The sequence below is a fragment of the Terrapene carolina genome, unplaced genomic scaffold, assembly GCF_002925995.2.
Source record: "Terrapene carolina triunguis isolate 2854851 unplaced genomic scaffold, T_m_triunguis-2.0 Scaffold68, whole genome shotgun sequence".
NCBI lineage: Eukaryota > Metazoa > Chordata > Testudines > Emydidae > Terrapene > Terrapene triunguis.
The window spans coordinates 38651675-38676815 of NW_020664419.1; the positions used below are offsets into that span (position 1 = coordinate 38651675).

The 25141-nt window shown below is 40.9% G+C and overlaps 1 protein-coding gene across 4 annotated transcripts in view; it reads right to left on the reverse strand.

The window, feature by feature from the left end:
• The window catches only part of KCND2 (potassium voltage-gated channel subfamily D member 2), a 408108-nt gene that overhangs the window by 35828 nt on the left and 347139 nt on the right, over positions 1 to 25141 (reverse strand). For all 4 annotated transcript variants that reach the window (XM_024193705.1, XM_024193702.1, XM_024193703.1 and 1 more), the window contains exon 2: positions 3229 to 3391. In XM_024193705.1, the coding sequence (XP_024049473.1) occupies positions 3229 to 3391 (163 nt within the window). The remainder of the gene's footprint in view (positions 1 to 3228; positions 3392 to 25141) is intronic.

Below are 25141 nucleotides of genomic sequence, written 5' to 3' on the forward strand. Positions count from 1 at the left end.
GTACAAAACTTCTTTTTCTTGAACATGCTGACAACATATTACAGAGACTTTACATTTTAACTTGGACATTTATACACCCACAGTAAAATCCTCCTGGAAGAACTCAAGGCTATGTTTCACTTATTTAACAGGGTAGTTAAACTATTGTCTTTGTATCAGCTAGTAGAATATGTTCTATTTGTTGACTTCTCTTCTGAGGTCCAGGAGAGCAATAATCACTTTATCCAAGTATTCATTTTAAACCTGTCTGATCCCAGTTGCAGGACTGGTCTTGCAATTGCAGACCTCTTCTGTGAGACAGAGACATCCAAAGATGCAACACTAGGTTGATCAGGCCAGAGAGCCATAGTCGCTACAGCAAGAAAGGCATAAACATTGTCACTGTCACTCTCCCATTCCTATCTTTTCTATTGTCCTAGGGAACAGTGTAATAGCTGGTAAGACGCATATCAGTGACATTGCCCAGCTTTGCAAGATACCATTCACCAACTCGCATCCTGTGTCCTCACACAGAGAGGTCATAGGGTACTTTACTGTTTCAAGATGCAAAGGTGTTGATCAGCAGCCTACCAAAATGTCTTATGGTGAGTGAGATATTTCTGCTAACATTCTTCTGAGACGAGACCTGGGGTACCTGATAGTACCCATCCTTAGCTCAGGTCTACGATTGACATCCCTGACAATCCCATGTGTGTGTGTTTGTCCTGAATCCAAGACATTCCAGGAACCATATTATACAGTGCTTTTCTGTCATCTTTCTCTCTGTACAGAAACCGGATCAGAAAAATTGTGTGGCAAAAGATAAGCAACTTCCTTCTTCCCTAAAGCCAATATTATTGGCTGATCCTGGCGAGAGACCCTGGAAGCACAGGATGAACAGTAATGATTGAAGTTGGGAAAAGAAAAATGCTGCCATCCTTCTGCAAAATATAGGAATTGTCTAAGGAGGGTTAAAATGGGAATGCTTTGAAGACAAGTCTCTTTTAGGAACTTAGTGAAATTAGGAACTTACTAAATTGAGTTTATCAGCCTTTAAATTCCAGGGCTTGACACCTTTTGTCTCCCTGTCAGTTTCTTAGAGACAGCCTGGTGCAGAATTGTTACTTTTCTGCTATCCTTTTCTACTTCCCTTCCCTCTCTGTTCTCCCTCCTTTATAGCTGGCTTCATTTTCTTTATTGGTCACAGCTGTGGTTGCTTGTCTCCAAGACTGGCAGTTCTGGGAGCGGTGCGGGGGTGTGGTCAGCATGATTACTGGTAAGCAGGGAAGGATCTCCTCTCCCTTCAGCCTCAACTCTATATGGGGTTTGTAATGCTCATTACAATCACTAAGATAGCTGGGAACTGATTTGTCTCAGCATCTAATCCCAAATACCAATACCCTATGTACCTGTGTGAAACAGATGTGAATCCTACTCCCCATCCCAGTGTTAGCATTGCTTGTGAAAGCCTGGAGGGGCATTTAGGGTGTCCGATGACAATCCCTATTTGTTAATTTATTTAGTGGGTGTAGTCTGATGTCACCTGAGGGTTTCTGTAGTCTTTTCTATAGAGTATGGTAGGAGCCAGAACTATAAGGTGACTGTTCTGATGACACTGAATTGCCTCGTCTTTCCATAAAGTTTTCCATTGTATCACCAAGACAGCTGGGAATGGATTTGTTTCAGCATCTGATCCCAAAGACCAAAGCCCCATGTACTCGTGTGAAACAGATCACAGAGTTTCCATGATCAAGGGAGGGAGCGGAGAGAATGCCTGCCTGGGTTTGGATGCCTGTAAAGGGCCTATATAGTGAGAGGCTACTTATTCAAGTAAAACTGGACACAGAGATTTCTCTGAAAATATTCAAGAGACTAGTGATACTTCTGTCCTCCAAGAGGCTAGGCTTATTTGGCTCCCCTCCCACACATGGGCTCTTTCTGGATCTCCCAAGGAAGGTACTGGCTTGGAGCTTAAAATGGGCTCCCCAGAAGCTCCACTCCTCTCTGTTGAATGGAATTCACATGAGCCAGATAGGCCTGTGTTTCCCCTGGAGGTCTCAGTCATGTTGTGTCCGGAGCCCTCCATCTGCGACCCATTGGGAAAAAGAGGGGGAGGAGGTGGCTGAGCCCTGCAGTCAGAGGTGTAGCTAGTGGCAGTGCTTAAACTGTGCCAGGGCTTAGCCCTGGCACCTCTAGGCTTGGCAGTTCATATTCCCGGCACCTTTGGGCTTGCTGCATCAGTTATGAAAGTAAAAAAAAATTGCTTGAGCCCCATCACCTCTTTTATTACAAATTAAGCACTGGCAGGTGGTGCGGGCTATGGGGACTCAGACACGATCTTCCATCTGGTGCTCTGCCCTTCTGGCTTCACTCCCTCCTGGGGGATGTCTGCTTGCCCCGGAGCCAGTTCTTGTCCAATCCTGCCAGACACCTTTCCTGCTGGGGGAGGGGGCTAAGGTATCCCCACTGGGCCTGGGCTGCATCTTATTCAGCACAGCCAGCCTCTCCAGTCCTGCCTGGCTCCTATTCTACCCAGGGAAGGGTGTGGGGAGGTGATCTGGCCCAGACAGGACTATGAGGGAAACCGCATTCTTCCCACAGAGCTGGCTGAATTCTTTAACGAGACACTCGAAAATGTGGGGGAGCATGAGACACAGCCCCTTCCTTTTGCCTCTGCCTTTTCTTGGCTTAGCTCTGTCCTTGAAGCTGGCAGGAGCACCAGCTGCAGTAAATGCCCCAGAAAGGGAAGGAGAGCTGACAGGACAATGTCCCCAAAAGCAAATGCAGCCTTGGGACATGACTGGGAATCAGACAGAACCAAATTGTTAGTCTAAAAATTTAAAATAAATTTAGAATTTTCCTGAGAAATCTGCAGGGAGGTCTGGCTGAACCACTGGCCAGTGTGGAGGCAGAGAAACCTGGAGGGAACATCAGGAAGCAAGGTACTTCCGTACTCCCAGTGGCTGACAGGGCTGGTTCTGCCTCCAAGCTGCAAGCAGGCTAAAGTACCCATTGTAGTGGATCTGTGGACATTAACAAGAAGAAGAAAGGAGCAATTTTTGCATAAAAAAAAAAGTGAAATGTACTTTTAAATTAGTAAATTTGCCTTAGGGCCCCTGCTATCATGAATGTATAGCAGCCCTACTATTAATAAATTATGTTCCCTTGGATGACACACAGCATATTAAAAAGCCATCTGTTATCTACTTCGCACCAAATCAAGAGTGTGGGATGGAAGTGAGAGCGCACCTTTTGTGCCCTGCGCTTGTCTGCTCGTTGATTCTGGTGGTAGATACGACTGAAGTTGGAGACAATTACAGGAACTGGCAGAGCAATGACTAAGACCCCACTCAGGGAACAAATTGAACCAAAAATCTTCCCAGCTATTGTCTTCGGCACCATGTCACCATACCTGGGTTAAAGAAAACAAAATCTATGTAAAAACATTAACTACTCTTAAGTATCAGATTTAAAGTCAAACTAGCTAGAAACTGTTTTTACTATAATTTGCAAAGAACATTTCATACACATATACATTTGTCTGTATGTCTATGTGCTGTATGTACGTAAATCATTTCCATTTTAATTTAGTGCTTAAGTCGACACATTAAGAATTACCTAGCGGAACTTCAACTGACAGCTTATAAAGAGGATTCTGTTCTCTACACCCAGTAGTTTGTTGTATTGTAGTGCAAAATGTGTAACTGAGTGCTATTGAGTTCAAGAATAAGCTAAATACCCTTAAGTTACATTTGCTGTTTAATTTGGTTGGGTTATTAATTACTATTAAATATTTACATAGGACTGTAAATTTGCATAGCATGTTACACAACATAGGTAAGACACACTCCGAATCCCAAAGATCTTACAGTCTACATAGGACAAGACCAAACACAAAGCAAGCTGTAGGATAACATTGCAGGAGAGGCAATGTTTGGGAGTTGCTCTGATGAGAATAAAACATGTTTTACACAGGGATTTGAGGGATAAGAGAGAAGTGGGTGAAAACAGGGAGACTCTTTTAGGCACTTGGCAGGTCCAAACCCAAGAATGAGAGAAGGAGATGAAGGGACGAGTAACACAGAGATGGGGGCAGGGCATAGGGAGCAGGACGGGATATCAGTAGAAATGAGAGCAGAGGTATGTGTCAGGGCAAGATTCAGTAGCCTTTAAGGTGAGGAGAAGCGGCTTGATTTTATAGGGTAAGAAATGAAGTGCTAATGGAGGGAATCAAGTAAGCAGGTGATATTATAGCCCGGAACAACCTATGTAATGATGATAATGACCATACTTATTTTATCTAAAAAGAACTGTCTAGTGGCTTTACAAGACCTGGCCAGAACAACATATAAAACGGTATGTTACACTGATAGATACTAAAACACCTACTGTAGTTTTAGTTTTGTTAATCACATTTGTTAAAAACTAGTGACACCAATACTGATCCTGCAAAAATGGGTAGAAAGAGTAGCATAGGATGGGTTCTATCTTTTAAAGACTAAATGCGGATGGTGTGAGGAGCAGGATACCTTAGGACTGGAAAGAGGCCAGAAAGAGACCCATACTTTCCATTAAGTTAGCAGCGGTATCTCACAATACAGGTGTCCCCAGCACCTACCTTACATTTTGGGGGGGGGGGGGTATAGTCTTTATATTTCCCCCCAGTACAACACAACACATCAGGTAGACTATATATTTACATATTTAGAAAGACTTATTTATACTTATACATTTATATTTATACTTATCTTAAAATTTCAAGATGGTGCTTAAAGTTAGGTTTCTAAATCCACATTAGGCACCTAAATAAACAGCCTGATTTTCAAAAGTGCAAAGCAACTAAAAGCTCCCATTGTCACTAACGGAACATTGTGGACAGTTAGAAGGCAGTTCTGGCTCCGTTTTTGTTTGCATTTGTTGTGGAATAAAACACTCTGTTGGTAATATAATTGTATGTTTGTGCAAGTCTACTGCAGTTTGATGTTAATGGTAGCAAGGACTCTAGGCCAGTCAGCTTCCAATACTTCAGTAGCCATGTATATATTCCAAGGCTGACACGGGATGATATTTTTCCATAGTATTCCAAAGAGTTATATAAAACTTGGAAATAAAATGTTTAGGATTGTTTGTATAGTGAATATGTTTCTCTGTGTCTGTTGTGTTAAATGACAGTAAAGAGCTGGATTTAGCTTCAGCTATGAAGTATCCCAGTACTGACTACCTTTCCTATTTCTACTTGAATAAGGAAAAACAATAAAACATTTTCCAACTATAATCTTATTTGGCCCTTAGTTAGTGTTAATAATATCCTCCACCTTATTGATAGCTGTAATTTGTGCATGGCAGTAATTTGTCTAATTTAAGTTTTCTCCTGCTGATCAACACTGTGCTGAAGATGTTAAAGTGCACTTATGTTCAGAAGAGTGACTATGTAGAAATGACAGCTTCTTAATCAACCCTGTGGGTAGTCAGAATCATAGCTGCTCAGTTTTGTGACAAAACTAAAGGTTTTCCTACATTTAGTCTGTTTAGGTCTATTATCCTATGGGACCTGGTTTCTATTCTGGTATATGCCACAACAAAATAGTTAACTAAGTTCCAGCTGGAGGGCCAAATTTTACATTCAGTTATATCTGTAATAACCACACCACAATGTCTTTGTTCCTAGTGCTGGTCTCAAGCTCAGATAAAGTGGGAGGGTTGGGCAATGGCTTGGCAAGACATCCCTGTAAAACATCTCTAGCTTTGACATGCAGAAGAAAAACACACGTTAGCAATTTCATCTGCTTTATCTGCTTCGGCAGTTTCGTCTACTACTCACAACGGAACCAAGCTTCAGGATTCATCTAAATCTTCTACTGCATGCAGAGGACTCACACTATATGATGATGATTCTTCCATAAACAGAAATGGGAGGGAAGCACCTGACATAAAGATGGTATGTCCCCTTCTGAAGCAACATCAGTATCTGAGGATGGACCACGAAATGGCTGATCATTAACAGCGGTCGGAAAGAGGACTCTCCTGGCTGAAGAACTGGAAAGTTGACTGTTGTATGTGGCATGCAGGAGACATGGTGGAATTTAAACACTGACTGCACAACTCTGACTTGTAGCAGTCAGACCTTTCAATTGTTGCATGCCTAATGACACATCTGAAGGGCACACTGGTGTTGCTTTGATTTTGTCCCTGTGGCGCAATCTGCACAACTGACTTGGCAGGCTTATTGTCCATGCCTGATAGCCATCATTTTGAGTTTGAAGGTAGGTAGTTATTAGTGGATATGCTCAACATGACACAAGGCCTAATGCTGAAAAAGATGCTTTTTATACCATGTTAGAGGACGTTGTATCTAGTATATACCCTGACTTCATATCGTCATCTTATAAGATATGAGCACGAGAATTGGCCATGATAGAACTGGATTTGAACTAGTACTGGGACCACACAGTTTACCGGAGGAGAGATTAGATAATTGTTTTCATCTATTAGAATTTGCTTTCCCACATGAACTATTTTTAATGGCTACCTGGTTTCAGCACAAGAACTGCTATAAGTTTACTTTTCAATATCCATTGGGTGACAATACAACCTTGGATCACATTCTAGTTTGGAAACAGTATGTACGTGTAGTTAGGAGTGCTGATCTTGCTCTGGAATCTGATAATCAACTCCTAACAGCAATGATGATGTTCCATTTAATAAAGTTCCAAAGACTGGTACCTACTGCATTGAAACGTTTAAATGTTGATAAGCTTCATGATGAAGCAATTGCTAATAGTTACATGGGTAGCAATTTCCAACAAATATTCTATATTGGATTACCAGCTGTCTAATGCCCAGGAAGAATGGGCTTTATTTTGGGATTCTATCACAGAGATTGCTGGAGAACAACTGGGACTAAAGAGAATGAAAAAGCAATATTGGATTACAAATGATACCATCAAAGTATGAGTGAGAAAAAAAGAGGGATGGTGCAGAATGGATGTACTGGAAGGTCAGAATCGAGTCAGTGAATGGAAGAGGAAATGGGCAATAGAGGAAAAGCAATGTCTTGAATGAGCAGTCATGAGGGCCTGTGAGAATGATCATAATCAATGGTGGAATGGTATGGAACAGTGTATTCAGAAAGCCTCCGAAAGACATAGCCAGAAATGTGTATTTGAGACTTTGAAGTTCCTAAATTTCACATTCAGTGTGGTTTCTATACAGCTCAATTTACAATCCATGGTATATATGTTCTGTGGAACGTTACTGAAAAATGACTAGAGCAAGAGAAGGAAGTTAACATCACACTTACAGATTACCAACCGCTTTTGACTCAGTGGATACTGCTATGCCCGTATGGTGTGCCTGAGGACTTAATGTGCCTAGTGGAGGAATTGTACCATGGTACATTTAGCCATATGAAGATAAATGATTGTTACTTGCAGGCTGGTTTTCAGTAGACTCGGGAGTATGCCAGGGATGCATTCTATCACCTACGTTATTTAATGTTCTAATAGACTATTTGATGACAAAGCTGATTGAGGCCAAAGTAGGAGGTGGGAAATTTAAAGCTTCATCGTTAGAGGATCTCGAGTATGTGGATATTGTCTTACTTGGGCTGACTACTGACCAACTACAGTTAATACTGGAAGACCTGCTAAAAACTGCAGAATCTATGGGACTTTGATTAACCAAAGCTAAGCATGCCTCCTATAAAATGGAAATGACCTGCTGATGCTGCATGTATATGGCAATTACACTGAATGAGTGGATAGTTTTATCTGTCTGGTAGTCAGTTGACAGCAGAAGGTTCTATATCTGAAGAAGTCACACATCGGACCAGTCTTGCATGAATGGCATTTCAATATCTTCAAAAGACTTTGTTTGGGTGGCGTGATGTTGTGTGATAACTAAGATACAAGTATTCAATGCGGTAGTAATAACAACTCTGTTACATGGAGCAGAAACAGCTGAGGAAAGGAAACTAAACAGTTTTCAGTGTTGAAAGTTACGGCGTATTCTTAACATCCATTGGTTTGATTTTGTCACAAATGAGGAGATATGTAGAAGTTCCTGGCAAGTTGCAGTCTTGTACCAGTTGAGAAGAGGATGACTGCAATCGTGGGGTTATGTACAAAGTGCAGAAGAAGGTTTATAGAGCTGAGGTCAAAGGAAGTAGAACATGAAGCTCACCACAGATGAGGTTGGAAAATGCAATTCTGAGGGATTTAAGAAGCCTCAATCCTCCCATACTGACTTTTGCCAAAGGAAGAAGACTTGCAAGGGACTGTTCAAGAGGGAAGTCCATTCTGTACACACCTGTGGCTAGATTATAGCTCTGTGAATCTGCTGCTATATCTGTAATACATCACTGACTTCAGACAATGGAGTTGCACAGTGTATAAATGAGGGCATAATTTGGCCCAAAGAAACTTCCTTTTTTACTAGTGATGATGCATGAACCAGAGAAAGCACAGTTTGATTTTTCAAATGTCAGGGTTTGTAATGTTGCAGGATCAGCAAAATGGGGCAGTGCCAGAGGGCTATTTAGCTACTGAGTCCTTTGTGTGTCATGGATTCTTCACACTTGAGTCATTTAAAACATGCTACTGTTTTCGGGGCAATCAACGTGCTATCTTCTGTGCAACAGCAACAAATTTGCAAAGACCTGGGAATTGCGACCTGGAATATAGGTTCATTATGGGTAGGTTAGGAGAGGAGGTTGAGGCAATGACTAGAAGGAAAATCTGCATACTATGTCTGCAGGAAACGAGGTGGCATGGAGGCAAAAGTCAAATCTTGAAAGATGGATTTCAACTTTTTTGGTCTGGAGGAAAAAAAATGAATGGGGGTAGCCATCATCATAAGGCCAGAGATTGCTCAGGGTATCATGAGTGTAGAAAGAAAAGACCAATTGATAGCAGTAGGATTGATGATAGAGAGTAAGATTATATGTGTGATGTCAGCATATGCTCCACAGCAAGGCAGATTTATGGAAGAGAAGGAGAGCTTTAGAAATGAGCTGGCAGAAGTGGTGGTTATGGTTGAGAGTAACACTCTGTTACCTGTCAGTGGTGATTTAAACTGCCACGTTGGTGAAGGGAGCCCAGTAGAAGGAGTGGTGGGTTAATTTGGCTTTGGTAAAATAAATGCAAAAGAAGAGAAGTAGGTTGAGTGGTGTTTTTTAATGGCTTTTCAGTGGCGAATACATAGTTTGAAAAAAGAGACTCACACCTAGTGACATACTATAGTGGAAAAACTAAAGCCCAGGTGTACTATATTTTGATAAGAAGAGAACATATGAAAATGGTGAAAGATGTAAAGGTTATACCGAGTGAATATGTGTCAGAAAAATGCAACCTGAGAAATCAGGAGAGAAGATGAAATTGAGGAAGAAATGGGAAGTGGGGGAGGTCAAGAGAAAGGAACAGTTCTGCCAAAAAAATAAAGGAAGGCTTTCATGCTTTGCCAGCAACAATGAAGTCACTGGAGGAAGAATGAAGGAAATTAAAAGACTGTTTCATTAAGTCAATGGAGGTAACGTGGCAGAACAAGTGGTAAGATGGATGCTTTCAGAGAACAAGCTGATGGTGGAAGTCGGATGTACATGTGAAATTAAAAAGAAATGATTATTCAAAGAGTTTGAGGAAGCAGGTTGTGATAATGAGACAATCAAAAATGCATGCAAACAGGTAAAAAAGGAGACTAAAATATGGTTACTAAGGCAAGAATGGAGGCTGAAGAGGAATTATGTAGAAAGATGGAAGAAGATGATGGCAGGAAATTGGGTTTTGGGTTAGCATAAAAAAGGAACAGTGAAACACAAGATATGAAGAAATCTTTATGTGTGAAGGATAGGAACTGTGTGGTGACTAACCCTAAAGAGGTGATAGAGATATCGAAAAAAGATTCCCAAAGGCTGTTAAATGTGAAGAGGGAATTGTGAATGGAAGCACTGTCAACACTTATGGGGAAGCCTCAATAGGTATTGATCTGTGTAGAGGAGAAGCTAGAGACATTACTGAATAAGGTGAAAAATGATAAAGCAGCTGATGAAGATGAAATAACTGTTGATATGATAGAGGCAGTTGGAGATACAGGAACAAAGTGACTTCACAGATTACTGTGAGTTTGCTGGTATCAAGCAAGGATACCAGAGGACTAGAGAATGGGATTGATTGTGCCTCTCTAGAAGGGTAAGGGTGATGCAAAAGATCCAAATATTTATCAGGGTATCGCCCTGTTAAATTAACCTCAAAGTCCTTAAGAGAGTTTTGGACACAAGGTTGAGGTGCAAGGTGTAGCAAAATATAGGAGAGCAGCAACATGGCTTTAGGAAAGGAAGGAGTGCTATAGACACAGTATTTGCAATGAGACAGAAGTTTGAAAGAATGATAAATGGATTGGTTAACTGGTATGTAGCATTTTTTGATCTTGAGAAACCATATGACTTGGTTCAGCGGGAGTTGGTGTTTCAAGTATTCAGATGGAGGGATTGAGGGGGGACTTCAAGAAGTGCAGATGATAGAGGAGCCATATGGAGGTCCAGAGCTATGGTGGTAACAACACATAGAATTTCAGAGAGTTGTGAGATGATGGCGGGGTTGAACCAAGATAGTGTGCTGAGTCCACTTCTCTTCATGCTAGGTATGGAGTTAATTAGTAGAAAAACAAAGCCAGTGGAGACACAGACAAAACTAACATATGCTGATGATCTGGCCCTTTTGACTGACAGCAAAAAGGAATTGGTAAATATAGTATAAAAGTGGGCATCTGTGTTTAAAGATCATGATTTGAAGATAAATATAAAGAAAGCTGAAGTTATGCAAGAAGGGAAGATGGAAGAAGAGCTGTTGATCAAAGTTTTAGGAGAGAAGCTGAATCAGAAAAAAGAATTTGTTTACCGTACTTGGGAAGTAAACTTAGTACCATTGGATAGAGATCTGGAGAACTGAAAAGAAGAACCCAATGCGCATGGGTAGGAGTGAAAAAGGTGGCAAGAGTACTGTGAGACTGGCAGTTAAGTAACAAACTGAAAGGAAAAGTGTAGGCTGCTTGTATTTGTTCCTGTCTGCTCTATGGTTTGGAAATGGTGAGTCTTATGGAGATGGAAGAAAAGAAGATACAGGTAGTAGCAGAGGAGAATGGCAGGCAACCAGAGGACAGACAAAATGAGCATGGAAGAAATTAGGGGAAAGATGAATTTAGGACTCTCCTGCTGATAATAGCTCATCTTAATTAATTAGCCTCTTACAGTTGGTATAGCTTCTTCCACTTTTTCATGTTCTCTGTATGTATATATATATATATATATCTTCTTACTAAATGTTCCATTCTATGCATCTGATGAAGTGGGCTGTAGCCCATGAAAGTTTATGCTCAAATAAATTTGTTAGTCTCTAAGGTGCCGCAAGTACTCCTGTTCTTTTTAGGACTCTCAATCATAGATAGGCTGGAGAGCACACATTTGAGGAGGGCAGGACATGTGAAAAGAATGGGAGAATGGAAGAACAGCCAGTAAAGAAATCTTTGGAGGAAGATGACAGCAAGAAAGGATGTTGAAGACTGAGGATATGATGGAAAGCTCTGTCAAGAGGAGTCTGAAGAGAAAAGGACTGAAACTCCATGACCTAGAAACCTGTGCAAGGGACCAGAAGAAGAAGTGAAGAATTGTGGGCACCTCGCAGAGGCAACGTGTGGGGAGGCATGCGGGGTCACATGTCCTCTCAGATTTGCTCCTTGGCATGGACTGAGCATGCTCAGTAACACTGCTGAAGTTGGCTGCCCTCACTCTGCCCCCCAGCCCACTATCTGTAGTCATGGGTTGTCCCTGCAAGCCCAAGTGAAGTGAAGAGACGGGAGGGTGAGTTTTGTAAAACTTGTATTATAAAGTGGGAAAACTATCTTGTTACTTGACAACTGAGCAAATTTGATCTTGAAGTCACTGAAATACAACAAACATGGAAGCCCTTTATACAGTGACTTTTCAAAATAGGTAGTAGCTAAAACCTTAATGTCTGGTTCTTTCTCATCTTATTGTTATACAAATTATAATAGTGAGTGCATTTTCCTTCTCCACATTTTTTCAGTTGCAATTTTTGCAAGTCTCTTTATCAAAATTGCATATAACGCATATGAACCTATTATTGTGGAACATATCTTAGTCAATGCTTTGGTCCTCATTATTTGTATTAACTTTCTACCTAATTTTGTAACATAACAAAAGGACATCACAAGATTGTATACTTTAGCTGACTGAACAAAAATAGTACCACTGATTCCTGTATTATTCACATGTGCTCTGCTTTATTATTGAAAAAAGTGAAGTGAAAAGGATATGACAAACTAGATGTGCACTTGTGGTGTGTCAATTAAGCTATATCATACCAGAAGTCAAAACTGCATTATCAAATGAATACCTCTTGGGAAATGGATGAAATTTAGCTTTAATCTTGTGTTCAACAACAGACCATTGTTCCATGTCTGACTCCTCATTGTAAGGGATAATATCCAGTTAATGGATTGTCTCCTTATGCTGATAGACCACTGGACCTTTCTAAGTGGTGGTCTGAGGAACATGGATGTGATTTCCTATGGTTTTGCATGAGAAACATGGGAGCCGGGACTGTACCTTTTACAAGCTAACAACTAAATTTGTGGCATCTCGGATAACATGGGCATTAGGGAATTCCCACAACTGGTGTAATGTGTGGGATTATTAATGTGTGTTCTGTAACATTTACATTAGTAGATCAGTATTTGTCTATCAATGTATCCATCCATCTACAATACCTATTAGCGCTGTCAGTAGTGGTCATTGCACATCAGTTACTCTGCCTAATGGGTGGAACATATTTTCTACTGACATGGCCTCATTTCAAGAATATTCAGACAATATTGTCCATATTTGTGGCATCGTGGGCTAACAGCACCATTCTTTGACCCATTTTGAATCTAATGCAGATTGTTTTCTCAGGCTGGTCCTCTGATGGGTCTAAGGAGGAAGCTGTGGAAATCCCTACATCGAGTATGGAGAAGTCATAGTTCTGCATTGCAACTCAAAAAATCATTTTTGCCATTTTTCCATGATGTGAGTGGAGAGGGTAATGCTCAAAATTTTAAATGGAGAAGAGAGACACTTCCACATATTCCACATACAATTATTTATCTGGTCAAAAGAGTCTTTTTTTTTAAAAATGCAACAGAAGTGTAATTTTTTATTTTGGTGCAATAACATCACTTGCATGCAGCTATCACTCAGCAATCTTTTTTGTGGTTGCTTAACACTGTAAATATGTCTTAGGAACATAACGTTTGCTACAGAAGGAAATGTTAAACAAAGGTTAGGCTGTGATAGAAAACACCCAGAAAGAATTAAACTGGGCATAATAGGCATCCTTCTAAATGTGTAGGGTATACTACTTAGGAATAAATCTAGTGTATGCATTTTACACAGACTAAACATTGTTAAAGCAAACAGTTAAAAATAACCAGCATTTCAGGCATAATAAGTGCAATACATTCAAAACCCACTAGAGGGCATAAAACACCATTAGAAAACTAACATTTATTTGGGCATACACTTTTGTGGGAAAAAACCCACTTCTTCAGATGCCCAAATAAATCTGTTAGTCTTTAAGGTGCCATCACACTCCTCGTTGTTTTTGTGGATACAGACTTACACGGCTACCCCTCTGATATTAGAAAACTGTCATTTTTATATTGCTACATACATGTTGCGTACAAACATACAGTTCCAATTCACTTACATTCTCTATATAAGTCCTATATTGTGTGGGGATTTCTTGTATAACTTCCTCCTTATTTACTGAAAAAGGAATAGTAGTGTTTCTTTTTTCAAACTTATGAAAAGGCATTACAAAGATTGTAGTAAAATAAATGGCAGGCCATTAAAATGAACTTGATAGTGTTCCTTTGAAAAGGCAAGGTAATTTCTGACTAGAGAATGGCAAATCCCCCTCCCCCCCCCCCCCCCCCCCCAAAAAAAATCAGATGTAGATTGTAGCCTTTGTCAAAACCAGGTTTGGTTTGGACATGGAGGTATACTTATCCCTGTCCCTTTTTTCCTTTCAGGCCCAAGTTTCTTTCACTGGGGATTGTTAAACTCATCCGCAAAGTTTCGATCTGAGTTTTTGAATTAGACCATCTCTAGTTTTCACAAATACTGTCCTAAATGTTAGTGGATAAGGGATGTTCTTGCTCTATTTGTTCGCCTAAGCTGCCAAAGTGGTCTAACAATTTCCCTCCTCCAATCTCCAGTTCATGGAACTGTTCCCGTGATTCCTATCATGATTAATGCCAATTCTATGTTCAATAGTAGCTTCATGCACAGCCCCAAAGGCTGTTCTCTTAAGACTCTCAGTGAAGAGTATACAGTTGTTCATCTGACCATTCATTTAGCCAGCCAGCCAATCATGCACTTACACGTAGTTGCAGATGGGGGAAGCAAGAAAAGTAGTTCTTGGACTCTATGACACTGGCAATTGCTATGATAAATCTACACCCTTACCTAGACCTTAAAAATAGCCTAATGATTTTGAAATTTCTAATAATACAACAGATTGTTGTTGAAGCGAAGTCCAGAGCATTGTATGCATTATCCCAAACTTTATTCCAACCTAGAGAGATTCTGTATGGAGTTGTAAACCATTTTTCTCCTTGTTTTTACATAGGGCCTTCAGAGGCCCTATGTTGCAATAACCATCTCTTCTGCTGAATAGTGATGGACATGGTTCCCTCCAGAGCCCATGAATGGTGCTTCAAGCATTGGCCAGAGTGATCACTCAAACAATGAAAGCACTCCCTCCTCTCAAGGGTTGATGTGCTCAGGTCTTCCTAACCTAAAATGCAAGACAGACAAACTCACATCTCCATATGGGAGTGCACTATGTTGCCTCTAGGACTGCCAGGTTGGCTGAGGTAAACATTTCTCAAATAGAAAGTTTCTAATAAAATAGTAATTCTTTACACTTATACAAGAGCTTTCAGCCTAGAACCTTAAAGCGACTTGTAAAAGTGGGTATAAGTATTCTGATTTCGCAGATGGAAAATTATGCACAGAAAGGCTAAAAGATTTGACCTAGGTTATACACTGAGTCTGTGGCAGTCAGGAAAAGAACCCAGGTCACCTGATTTGTAGTTCTCTGATTCACCTCACTGCTAAAACCAGTTGAAATTGTCCTCCTCCTCTTGCCCTTGTGGAAAATGTTGACTTTTTTGGAACTTGCTGAGCTGCTGTGATGCATCATGGGAGGAGTAGTTCAGCTGGGGAACCCAGCCTATAGAGAAGATCGGGGGGCATGACAAGTCAAACAGCAACTACTCCATGGCACTATAGCAGCATTTCTTAAGTGAAATTTTTCAATTTTCAGCTGAAACCCTCAAAAATGTGAGTTTTAGTTTTTGATGCAAAGTCTATTTTTTCTGTGGAAAGCAGGCACTTTTCACACAAATTTTCACAAAATAAATTTCTTTAGTCAAAAACCCAATTTTCCACAGAAAAAAAAACAGTTTTGATAGAAAATCACTTACCAGTCTGTCTTATCGTTATTACTTATAGTACAGGGTTGCCCACAGTGTGCTAGGCATTGTCTACACATATGAGGAATGTGGGCCTTTCCTGAAGAGTTTACGATCTATGTCCCCACTCCTGCAAGCTGCTTCATGAGAATGGAATCCTGTGCCCATGTGAATTCACAGAGACACTGAAATGGTCTGAGAGGAGTGGCTTGCACAATCAGCATCGAAGAATGGATAATCCTAGCTTGTTTATGAGTAATTTTATTTCTAAAGTGCTCTCATCAGGGGGCTGTTCTGATAATTAAAAATAACAATTCTGGCAATGCTGGCAGAACTTTGGGAATAGCAACATTAGCAGAATCCTTATATACAGGGCTGGATTAAGGCAAAGGCACTAACGGCCCATGCCTGAGGTGCCATCTCCTGGAGGCATATGATGGATCAGACTCCCACATTTCATTAAAAAAAAAACCACAACACCGTATTTCTAGCTCTTATGCATGTAAAAAACAAACTTGAAGTCATGAACCAAGAATAACTAATGCCTGTCCAAATGCAGAGAGCCTAACTGTGAACTCCCCATTCACCTTAACTCTAAAACATGCTGTCTAGATACCATTTATTCACAAATCAGTTCTAAACAGCCCAATTAATGTAGAAGATGAGGATAATTCTCCAGTGCTAGCAAGATGCACTGTTGAATACTTTCCTTTTGAGATCAGCTAAAAAAAAAACCCCTTAGTGAAGTACTGAAATTGTTTTGACAGCAGAACAAAAATGCCAAACATGAAGCAATATTATAGAGATGTCAAATTATATCTGACAATTGCAAAATGGTTTCCTTGTCTGAGAAGGATGCAGTAAATTGTTATAAAGCTGTTCCCTAGTGCTTCCAAGCTACTTGGTGACTAAACACTGGCAAGTGGACACTAATTAGTCATCTATCTCAGCACTGCATCCTACAGCAGATAATTTAAAATGCCATTGGTGATAAGTTTAAGCAGCATGCATGTGCCTTTCAACTGTGTTGCCTTGAGGATTGGTAAACAGTTTGAGTTTACCATTTAAAAATTAACCAAGTTGTCATTGGGGACTATTTCCATTTTAATAAAAAGATACTATACATTAATGTGGCATGATTTTGGGCTATGGTATTTGAAAATTAAATATAAAATTAAAGTTTTTTCCCTCCATTTCAAAACAAAGGGTAGGGGAAAATGTTTTCTTTTTTAAAATCTTTATTTGTACTAAGAAAATGATATCTGATTGTTATGAAATATATTTTTAACTTCAAAAACTAGATCCTTTATCATGTTTACTTTCAGATTTTCTGATACCATGGTGATGAGCATGGGATAAATGCCTGGTTGGATAATTATTGATAGAATATACATAACGAGTACAAGAGTTAGCAATCCTTCCAATGTATTTTTCTCCTGTAGCTCAGATGCTCTATACTGTGTGTATACTATGTGGGGAAAATTAATTTTTCAGTTTGTTATATTAAGCAAACAATAAATAAGTCAAAGAAAAAATGACAAAAGATCAGAGGACAAGTTGGATCTTTTCAGTGGCAACTCTGAGTTAATTATCTCTTTAACAGAAAATATTCCAAGGCTTTGCACATAGTAGTCACTACTTACATGGTCATTACACAATTTTTCAACAGGTATATTTTATATATATGTGTATTACATACACACACACAGCACAGACATGTATGCACAGAAGGGTTAGATTGTCTAGCTCTTTCAAGATACAGAAATGAACTGAAAAGGGAGATATGGACAAGGTTTGAGATAGTATATGTTTTGTGTGGCACCCTGCAACAGAGGGCTACTGTTTCTATATGAAACCACAACATGTCATGAGGTGTGTTAAACAACATTGGTGCATGAAGACATATTAAAAATGACATTGTCTTATTTCACACCAACGTCCTTACTACATTTTCAGCATTGTACTGGTTGGAACTGGAAATATTGATCTTGTACTCAATGGCAGCTCAGAAATCCTCATCACTGGCAAGTAGCTGACAATGAGAATAAAGTTTTTTTGTTGTGACTCCCATGCCATTTGATAATAAATTAATATTTACAATACTATAGCTCTGTAAAATATGCTTCAGGAACAGTGCGGTGCAGAGTAGCCTCACCATAAAAAGAGTATTCCTACTTAATATCATTGTAACACTGTTTCAGGGGAGGGGTAAAAGTATTGCACAGTTTTGGTTCTATGGAAACCAATTTTTTGGTTGGTTGTTTTCTTTTACAAAATTTCCTTCTCAGACAAATTGAACTAAGAAAAAAGGAGGTAACATTTTACATTAGATGAGGAAAGAACAACTAGGATGAAAGAGAGAGATGGACATTGTTACCTGGCTTTCTAATATGCACACATTCTGGAAGTAGTACATGATGACTAATACTATAGTATAATATAATAACATAATACTTTTCCCTTTATATCCACTTTCTTATTTAGGTCCCCCCTTCCCGCATGTCCTGCAAGTTATCTATCTACCTGGTACTTATGGCGATAGTCATCATCATAGTATTTCACTGCTTCATAGTCATTAATGGATTTTATTCTCACAACACCATTGGGGGGGGGGGTGTATAAGCTGTTTCATGAGAGTGATCCATGCAACTATGAAATTTATCGGGCTCCATGCAGGGATCCTCCCAGATAGATCCATTTGTAGGATCTACACTCTAGATTGTAAGTGCTTTGGGCAGGAGCGCCGCCAGCTTTTTTGCCACCCTAGGCGGCGGAAGGTCCCGCCCTCGAAATGCCGCCCCCGACAGAGGCGGCGGAAGGTCCCGGCCCCGAAATGCCGACGATGACCGGGGCGGCTGAAGATCCGGCCGCCGCGGTCGCCGCCCCCCAAATGTTAGCACCCTAGGCCCTGGCTTTGGGGCAGGCTCTGCCTCTTCCTTTGTGCATTGAAAACTTCTAGTACATTTTGGAAGATATCACAGTCTAAATAATAATAAAAATATATGTCTTGTTGGCCCTGATCCTGAAAACACTTATGCATATTTTTAACCTTAGGCATGTGGCCAGCACCATTGATTCCAAGAGCAAAAGAGTGACTTCAGTGGAGCTATTCAGGTGGTTAAAGTTAAAGCAGCCTTCCACATACTCAGAGAATTAGTAAGTAAGGTCCCATGGAGGAAAGTCTAAGGGATAAATTAGTTCAGGACAGCCAGCAGTTTCTCAAAAAGATAATATTAAAGGCACGACAGCAAACTATCCAGATGCAAAGGAAATAGAGGAAAAATAGTAAGAGGCCAATATGACTGCACCAGCAGCTCTTCAGTGACTAGAAAACCAAAAAGGAATCCTACAAAAGCAGAAACATGGATGATTTGCTAAGGATCAGTGTAAAAGGACTAGCACAATCTTCTAGCACGGGACATAAAAGGCAATAAGAAGAAGTTCTATAAATACATTAGGAGCAAGAGAAAGGCAAAAAAAAAATATAGGTCCACTAGTTAGCAGGGAAGGAGAGCTGATAACAGATGACACAAAGGCTGAGATGTTTAATGTTTATTTGGCTTCAGTTTTCACTAAAAAAAAAAATTGTTACTGGATGCTTAACATGATTAATAGTAATAACAAGAGGGAAGGAACACAAGCCAAAATAGAGAAAGAACAGATTAAAGAATATTTACATAAATTAGAGGTATTCAAGTCAGCAGGGCCTGATAAAATTCACTCTAGGGTACTTAAGGAACTAGCAGAAACAATCTCTGAACCATTAGCCATTATCTATGAAAACTCATGGAGGACAGGTGAGGTCTGAGAGGACTGGAGAAGGGCAACCATAGCACTTATCTGTAAAAAGGGAACAAAGAGGACTCAGGGAATTATAGACCAGTGATCCTAACGTTGATACCTGGAAAGATATTGAATAAATTATTAAACAATCAATTTGTAAGCACCTGGGACACTAGATGGGGCGGGCTCTGAGTTACCACAGAGAATTCTTTCCCAGGTGTCTGACTGGTGCATCTTGCCCACATGCTTAAGGTCTAACTGATTGCCATATTTGGGGTCAGGAAGGAATTTCCCCCAGATGTTAGGGGTTCATTACAGGAATGGGTGGGTGAGGTTCTGTGGCCTGCAATGCGCAGGAGGTCAGACTAGATGATCACTATGGTCCCTTCTGACCTTAAAGCCTATGAGTCTATAAGTAATAGCCAACATGGATTTGTCAAGAATAACTTAGGCCAAACCAACCTAATTTCCTTCTTTCACAGAGTTCCTGACCTAGGGGGGATAGGGAGGTAGACATGATTTATCTCAATTTTAATAAAGCTTTTGACTTTGCACCTCAAGATATTCTCATAAAAAATAGATGAAATTACTATAAAGTGGGTGCAAAACTGGTTGAAAAAACATTCTAGAGTAGATATCAATGGTTTGCTGATAAATTGGGAAGATGTATCTAAGTGGGGTCCTGAGTCGGGTACTATTCAATATTAATTGACTTGCCCAAGGTCATACAGCAAGAGAAGCCAGTTCCAGGCTTTACTAAGTCTCCCCATTATGGAATAAGGCTTGTTACATACACTAGCTGATCCCAAATCCAAGCTACTACAACATTTAAAAAAAGACCTTTCCCTAGATTGATTTTGTTTTTTATTTATATGCTGTTTGTTCACCTTAAAAATATTACATTCACATGTCTATTCCCAGCTGGGAATGCATTGGGTAGGCCAACTCCCAAGTACAGCAACTAAAAATGGGCCTGAGTTGTGAAGTTCAGATCCAGACTCAGATCCAAACTGAACTTCTCCAAAGTTTGTGGGTGTTCTTTTCTGATGTGCTCGCTCGATTCAGTAGGGGGACCATCCAGTGTTCTGGTCTAGGCCCAATGATATTCATGGGAATTTCATGTATAACCCATTTATTAATCAACTGATCCCTTAGATTTCCTTTAGGGTACAGTATGGTATACTAAACTACATTAAACAGGGTAGTAAGGTCAAACCTACTCAGTTCTGATCTGGTCAACACATTTCCTCCTCTCCTAAACTTCTCCAGAGCACATATTGCCAAATAGGCCAAATTATTATTTTTTAAAAAAAATCACATACCACATACTTTAGCACTATGCATGCACAGGGCTGTTTACAACTATAATTGTGCTGTTTTGTGGTATATTAACTAATACTTGTTGGAAATTGGACTGAGATCACCCCGTTACTTCACTTCTGACCCAAATCCAACTGATCCCAAATCTGCATAAAGCTCAGAGAGCCTTTGAAGGCCTTGAAATTGATTTTGCCTCTACTTGCACTATGACATTTCAGCACTGTAATGGCTGGAACTGCAACTACGTATGATTTCATGCAGGTTTGTTACTATTTGCATCTTAATGATTCTAAACAGATTTGTAACGATTAGTTTTGCTGTCTACAAAAGGGTAAATTACCAAAACACGCACCTAATTTCAGTATGGGTTTTCTTCTATCTTCTTAAAAACTATCATATACAAACTGTCATAAATGCATCCCAGTTATGCACCATTGTTCTTTCTTATTATATGTTAACTTCTAATTATACTATATCAGTAATCTTGAAATAGTAAGCAGAATTTCCTCACCCTTTAAGAAACAACCAGGTAAAAAACATTGACTTTTTCCTTGTTTGTTGTGTTCTTGCTTTAAAGATTTTCATATTGTTTGAAATGGAATATTAGATCAAGCTGAGCAGCTGGCATATTAAAATACTCTAACATGTCACTTACTAACACTACTCTCAATGGAAAATAGTATTTCCAGGGTGTTTTTTTCCTCTCTCGTCCTCCAGGCAAAACTAGTCAAAACACAATATGGTTTGTGCCAGTGATATTTATGCTGGAATAACTCTTTGCAGGAAACAAATTGTTCCCTAACACTAATTCTAAGTCCATTATATTCAAGGGAATTAAAATAATAAAAGCTACTAAACTCCCTGGAGTCACTCAATACAGGTGTTATAATCTAGGGAACAATTAAGAATGTCCCCGTTAAGCCAGTGGATCCTTTTGCATAAACTGTTGTGCACAAACTGCCCCCATTTACTATGTTCAGATGTAAAACTTCATTAGAAGTCCACTGTTTTTGTTTCCATTCCTGACACAGTCACTACAGTATTTCTTCTGAGAATGACTATTGTTATTTTGCCTCATGACCTCAACTGTTTGCTTACCTCTCTCCCCTATGTTTCTTTTTAGTGAGTATATTTGAGAAACCTTTCATTATGATTGCAGGAAGCATCTTGGCTTCAATGTTCAGGTTTCTTTTTTTTTTTTTTTTACCCTGCTCTAATTATCTTTTTCATTCTCTTCTCTTTATTTTTATCAGTCTCTGTGCCAGGTCAGATAAGCCAAGGGCCAAAGAAAGAAGAAATAACCCACATGCTTCATGTTTAGCAAAATAAAAGCCAGAGTTCACTCGGTAGAAAACAAACTAGTGCTCTAAACAGTCAGACTCCCCGCTCATCCTAGGTCAGCTCCCAGACCATGAAAGAACAAGGGGGAATGCTACTGAGCTCAATCCTTTTATAGTCCCTCCTGACAGAGTAATTCACTCCAGCTGAGCCCAGCCACATTCCCTTCCTTGTAATAAAAGCAGACACTTGTGTGATATATTCTGCTTATGGAGAGAGAGTTAACCCTCTCCCTGCCAGTTGCTGGATAGGGTCTACACAGCCTGTCACAAACTCAGAGTGCTCCTTAAAATAATGTATATATTTTAAATTGGGAATTTTGAATAAAGGAATTTATAAACTCACAAAAAGTACTGGTTTGATAACTGGGAGACTAAGGGCCAATTCCACAGAGGTACTTAGGTATCAAAGTCCCAGTTTTAGGTGCCACTGCAATCCACAACACTCCTGCTTGGCTGCCACCTAACCCGGTAAGCACCTAAACTTACTTGGTGCCTAATGTTTTGCTGCAAAAGTTCCCTTGGTGCCTAAGTTTCAGCCTCACTCTAGACATCTGCTGCCTACATCCCAGTGCAATCCACGAACAGCGGCAGACTGGCAGAGAAGTGCCCATCTCAGCTGGGCCCAATCCAGGAGGGGCCCAATCCAAGAGGTGTGCTCAGAGGCTGCCAACCAGAGCAGGTGCCATTCAAATTCTGGCCAGAGGAGGAGGTGGTGCCCACCTAATAACTTTTAGCTCAATGGTTAGAGCATGCACCTGGGATATGGGAGACCTGGTTTCAGTCTCTCCCACATGTGATGGGGAAGAAAGGAGTGGAACAAGAGTCTCCCACCTCTCAGGAGGTTATACTAACCACTGTTTTATGGGATAGTGTGATGTGAGTCTTCCTCATTTTCTCCTGCTGAAGCTGATCCACTTTGAATAAATACTTAAAAAGTCACTGGACCAGAGAGGGAGCACATAAGAATAAGCCTGCTCTTTAGTATCAAAGTGGTAGCCGTGTTAGTCTGGATCTGTAAAAGCAGCAAAGAGTCCTGTGGCACCTGCTCTTTAGGACACCCACCCGCAAAGCAGGAGACCCAGGTTTCAATTCCCCTCTTCTCCCCATCAGGCAGAGGGGATAGAACCTGGGTTCGCTTACATCCCAGGTGAGTATTCTAACCTGGGGACTGAAAGTCAGACGGTGGCTGCTGCCACCACTGCCAGCTGCTTTGTGTGGAATGGGGCAGATGCCTTTCTCTTTCTCTGACTCCAGGATAGGGGTTCCCAGCTGTGGATTGCCAGAGGAGATAGGTGTCTCCCTGTAACCTGGACTTACACATCCAACTCTGTGAGAAGGGGGGAGGCTTAGGACACATTCCTCTCATTGGCATCTCCCATTGGCTAGTTTAGGCGGCTCCCTGAGTAGCGTGCTGGCTTTTTGTGGTTCTTATTTTTAGGTGCCTATTCCTTGTGTAGGGAGCTTAAGTGCCTAACGTTGTTTCATAGACTCATAGACTTTAAGGTCAGAAGGGACCATCATGATCATCTAGTCTGACCTCCTGCAAATTGCAGGCCACAGAACCTCACCCACCCACTCCTGAGATAGACCCCTAATCTCTGGCTGAATTACTGAAGTCCTCACATCATGATTCAAAAACTTCAAGTTACAGAGAATCCACTATTTACACTAGTTTAAACCTACAAGTGAACCATGCTGCAGAGGAAGGACCTCTCTCTCCGCCCTCCCCCCGGATCTTAATTTGACACGCAGGAAAATTCCTTCCTGACCCCAAACATGGCAGTCATTTAGATCCAGAGCATGTGAGCAAGACCCACCAGCCAGACACCTGGGAAAGAATTCTCTTTAGTAACTCAGAGCCCTCCCCATCTAGTGTCCCATCACCAGCTGTTGGAGATATTTGCTGCTAGCAGTCTCAGATCAGCTACATGCCACTGTAGGCAGTCGCATCATACCATCTCCTCCATAAATTTATCAAGCTCAGTCTTGAAGCCTGTTAGGTTTTTTTGCCCCCACTGCTCCCCTTGGAAGGCTGTTCCTGGACTTCACTCCTCAGATGGTTTGCCTAATTTCAAGCCTAAACTTCTTGATGGCCAGTTTATATCCATTTGTTCTTATGTCAGCATTGGTGCTTAACTTAAATAACTCCTCTCCCTGCTTGGTATTTATCCCTCTGATGTATTTATAGAGAGCAATCATATCTCCCCATAGACTTCTTTTGGGTAGGCTAAACAAGCCAAGCTCTTTGAGTCTCCTCTCATAAGGGAGGTTTCCCATTACTTGGATCATCCTATTAACCCTTCTCTGCACCTGCTCCAGTTTGAATTCATCTTTCTCAAACATGGGAGACCAGAATTGCACACAGTATTCCAGATGAGGTCTCACCAGTACCTTGTATAATGGTACTAAAACTTTCTTGTTTCCACTGGAAATACCTTGCCTGATGCATCCTAGGACTACATTAGCCTTTTTCATGGCTGCATCACATTGGCAGTTCATAGTCATCCTGTGATCAACCAATACCCTCAGGTCTTTCTCCTCTGTCCCTTCCAACTGATAAGTCCCCATCTTTTAGCAAAAATTCTTGTTGTTTGTCTCTAAGCGCATGACCTTGCACTTTGCACTATTAAATTTTATCCCAGTCTTTGTGGATCACATTGTTGTTCCTGTGATTTTCTAGGCACCTAAAAGTTAGGCATTGCAACACTCAGCATCACAACACCTAAGCCCCATAAAACCAGTGTAACATGGGCATTGCCAATGAAAGCTTTCCCTCAGTGCCCTCTCATTGTGTTCTTAATGCAGGGGTGGGCAAACTACGGCCCGCGGGCCGTATCTGGCCCACCAACCGTTTTAAGCCAGCCCTTGAGCTCCCGCTGGGGAGAGGGTCAGGGGCCACTCCACGCGGCTCCCAGAAACAGCGCCATGGCCCCGCTTTGGCTCCTACATGTAGGGGCAGCCAGGGGGCTCCGCTCTGCATGCTGCCCCTACCCCAAGCATCTCCCCCGCAGCTCCCATTGGCTGGGAACTGCAGCCAATTGGACCCGCAGGGGTGACACCTACGGACAGGGTAGCACGCAGAGCTGCTTGGCCGCAGTTCTGCGTAGGAGCTGGAGTGGGAACATGGCCGCTGCTTCCGGGAGCTGCTTGAGGTAAGCGCCACCCAGAGCCTGCATCCCTGAGCCTCTCCC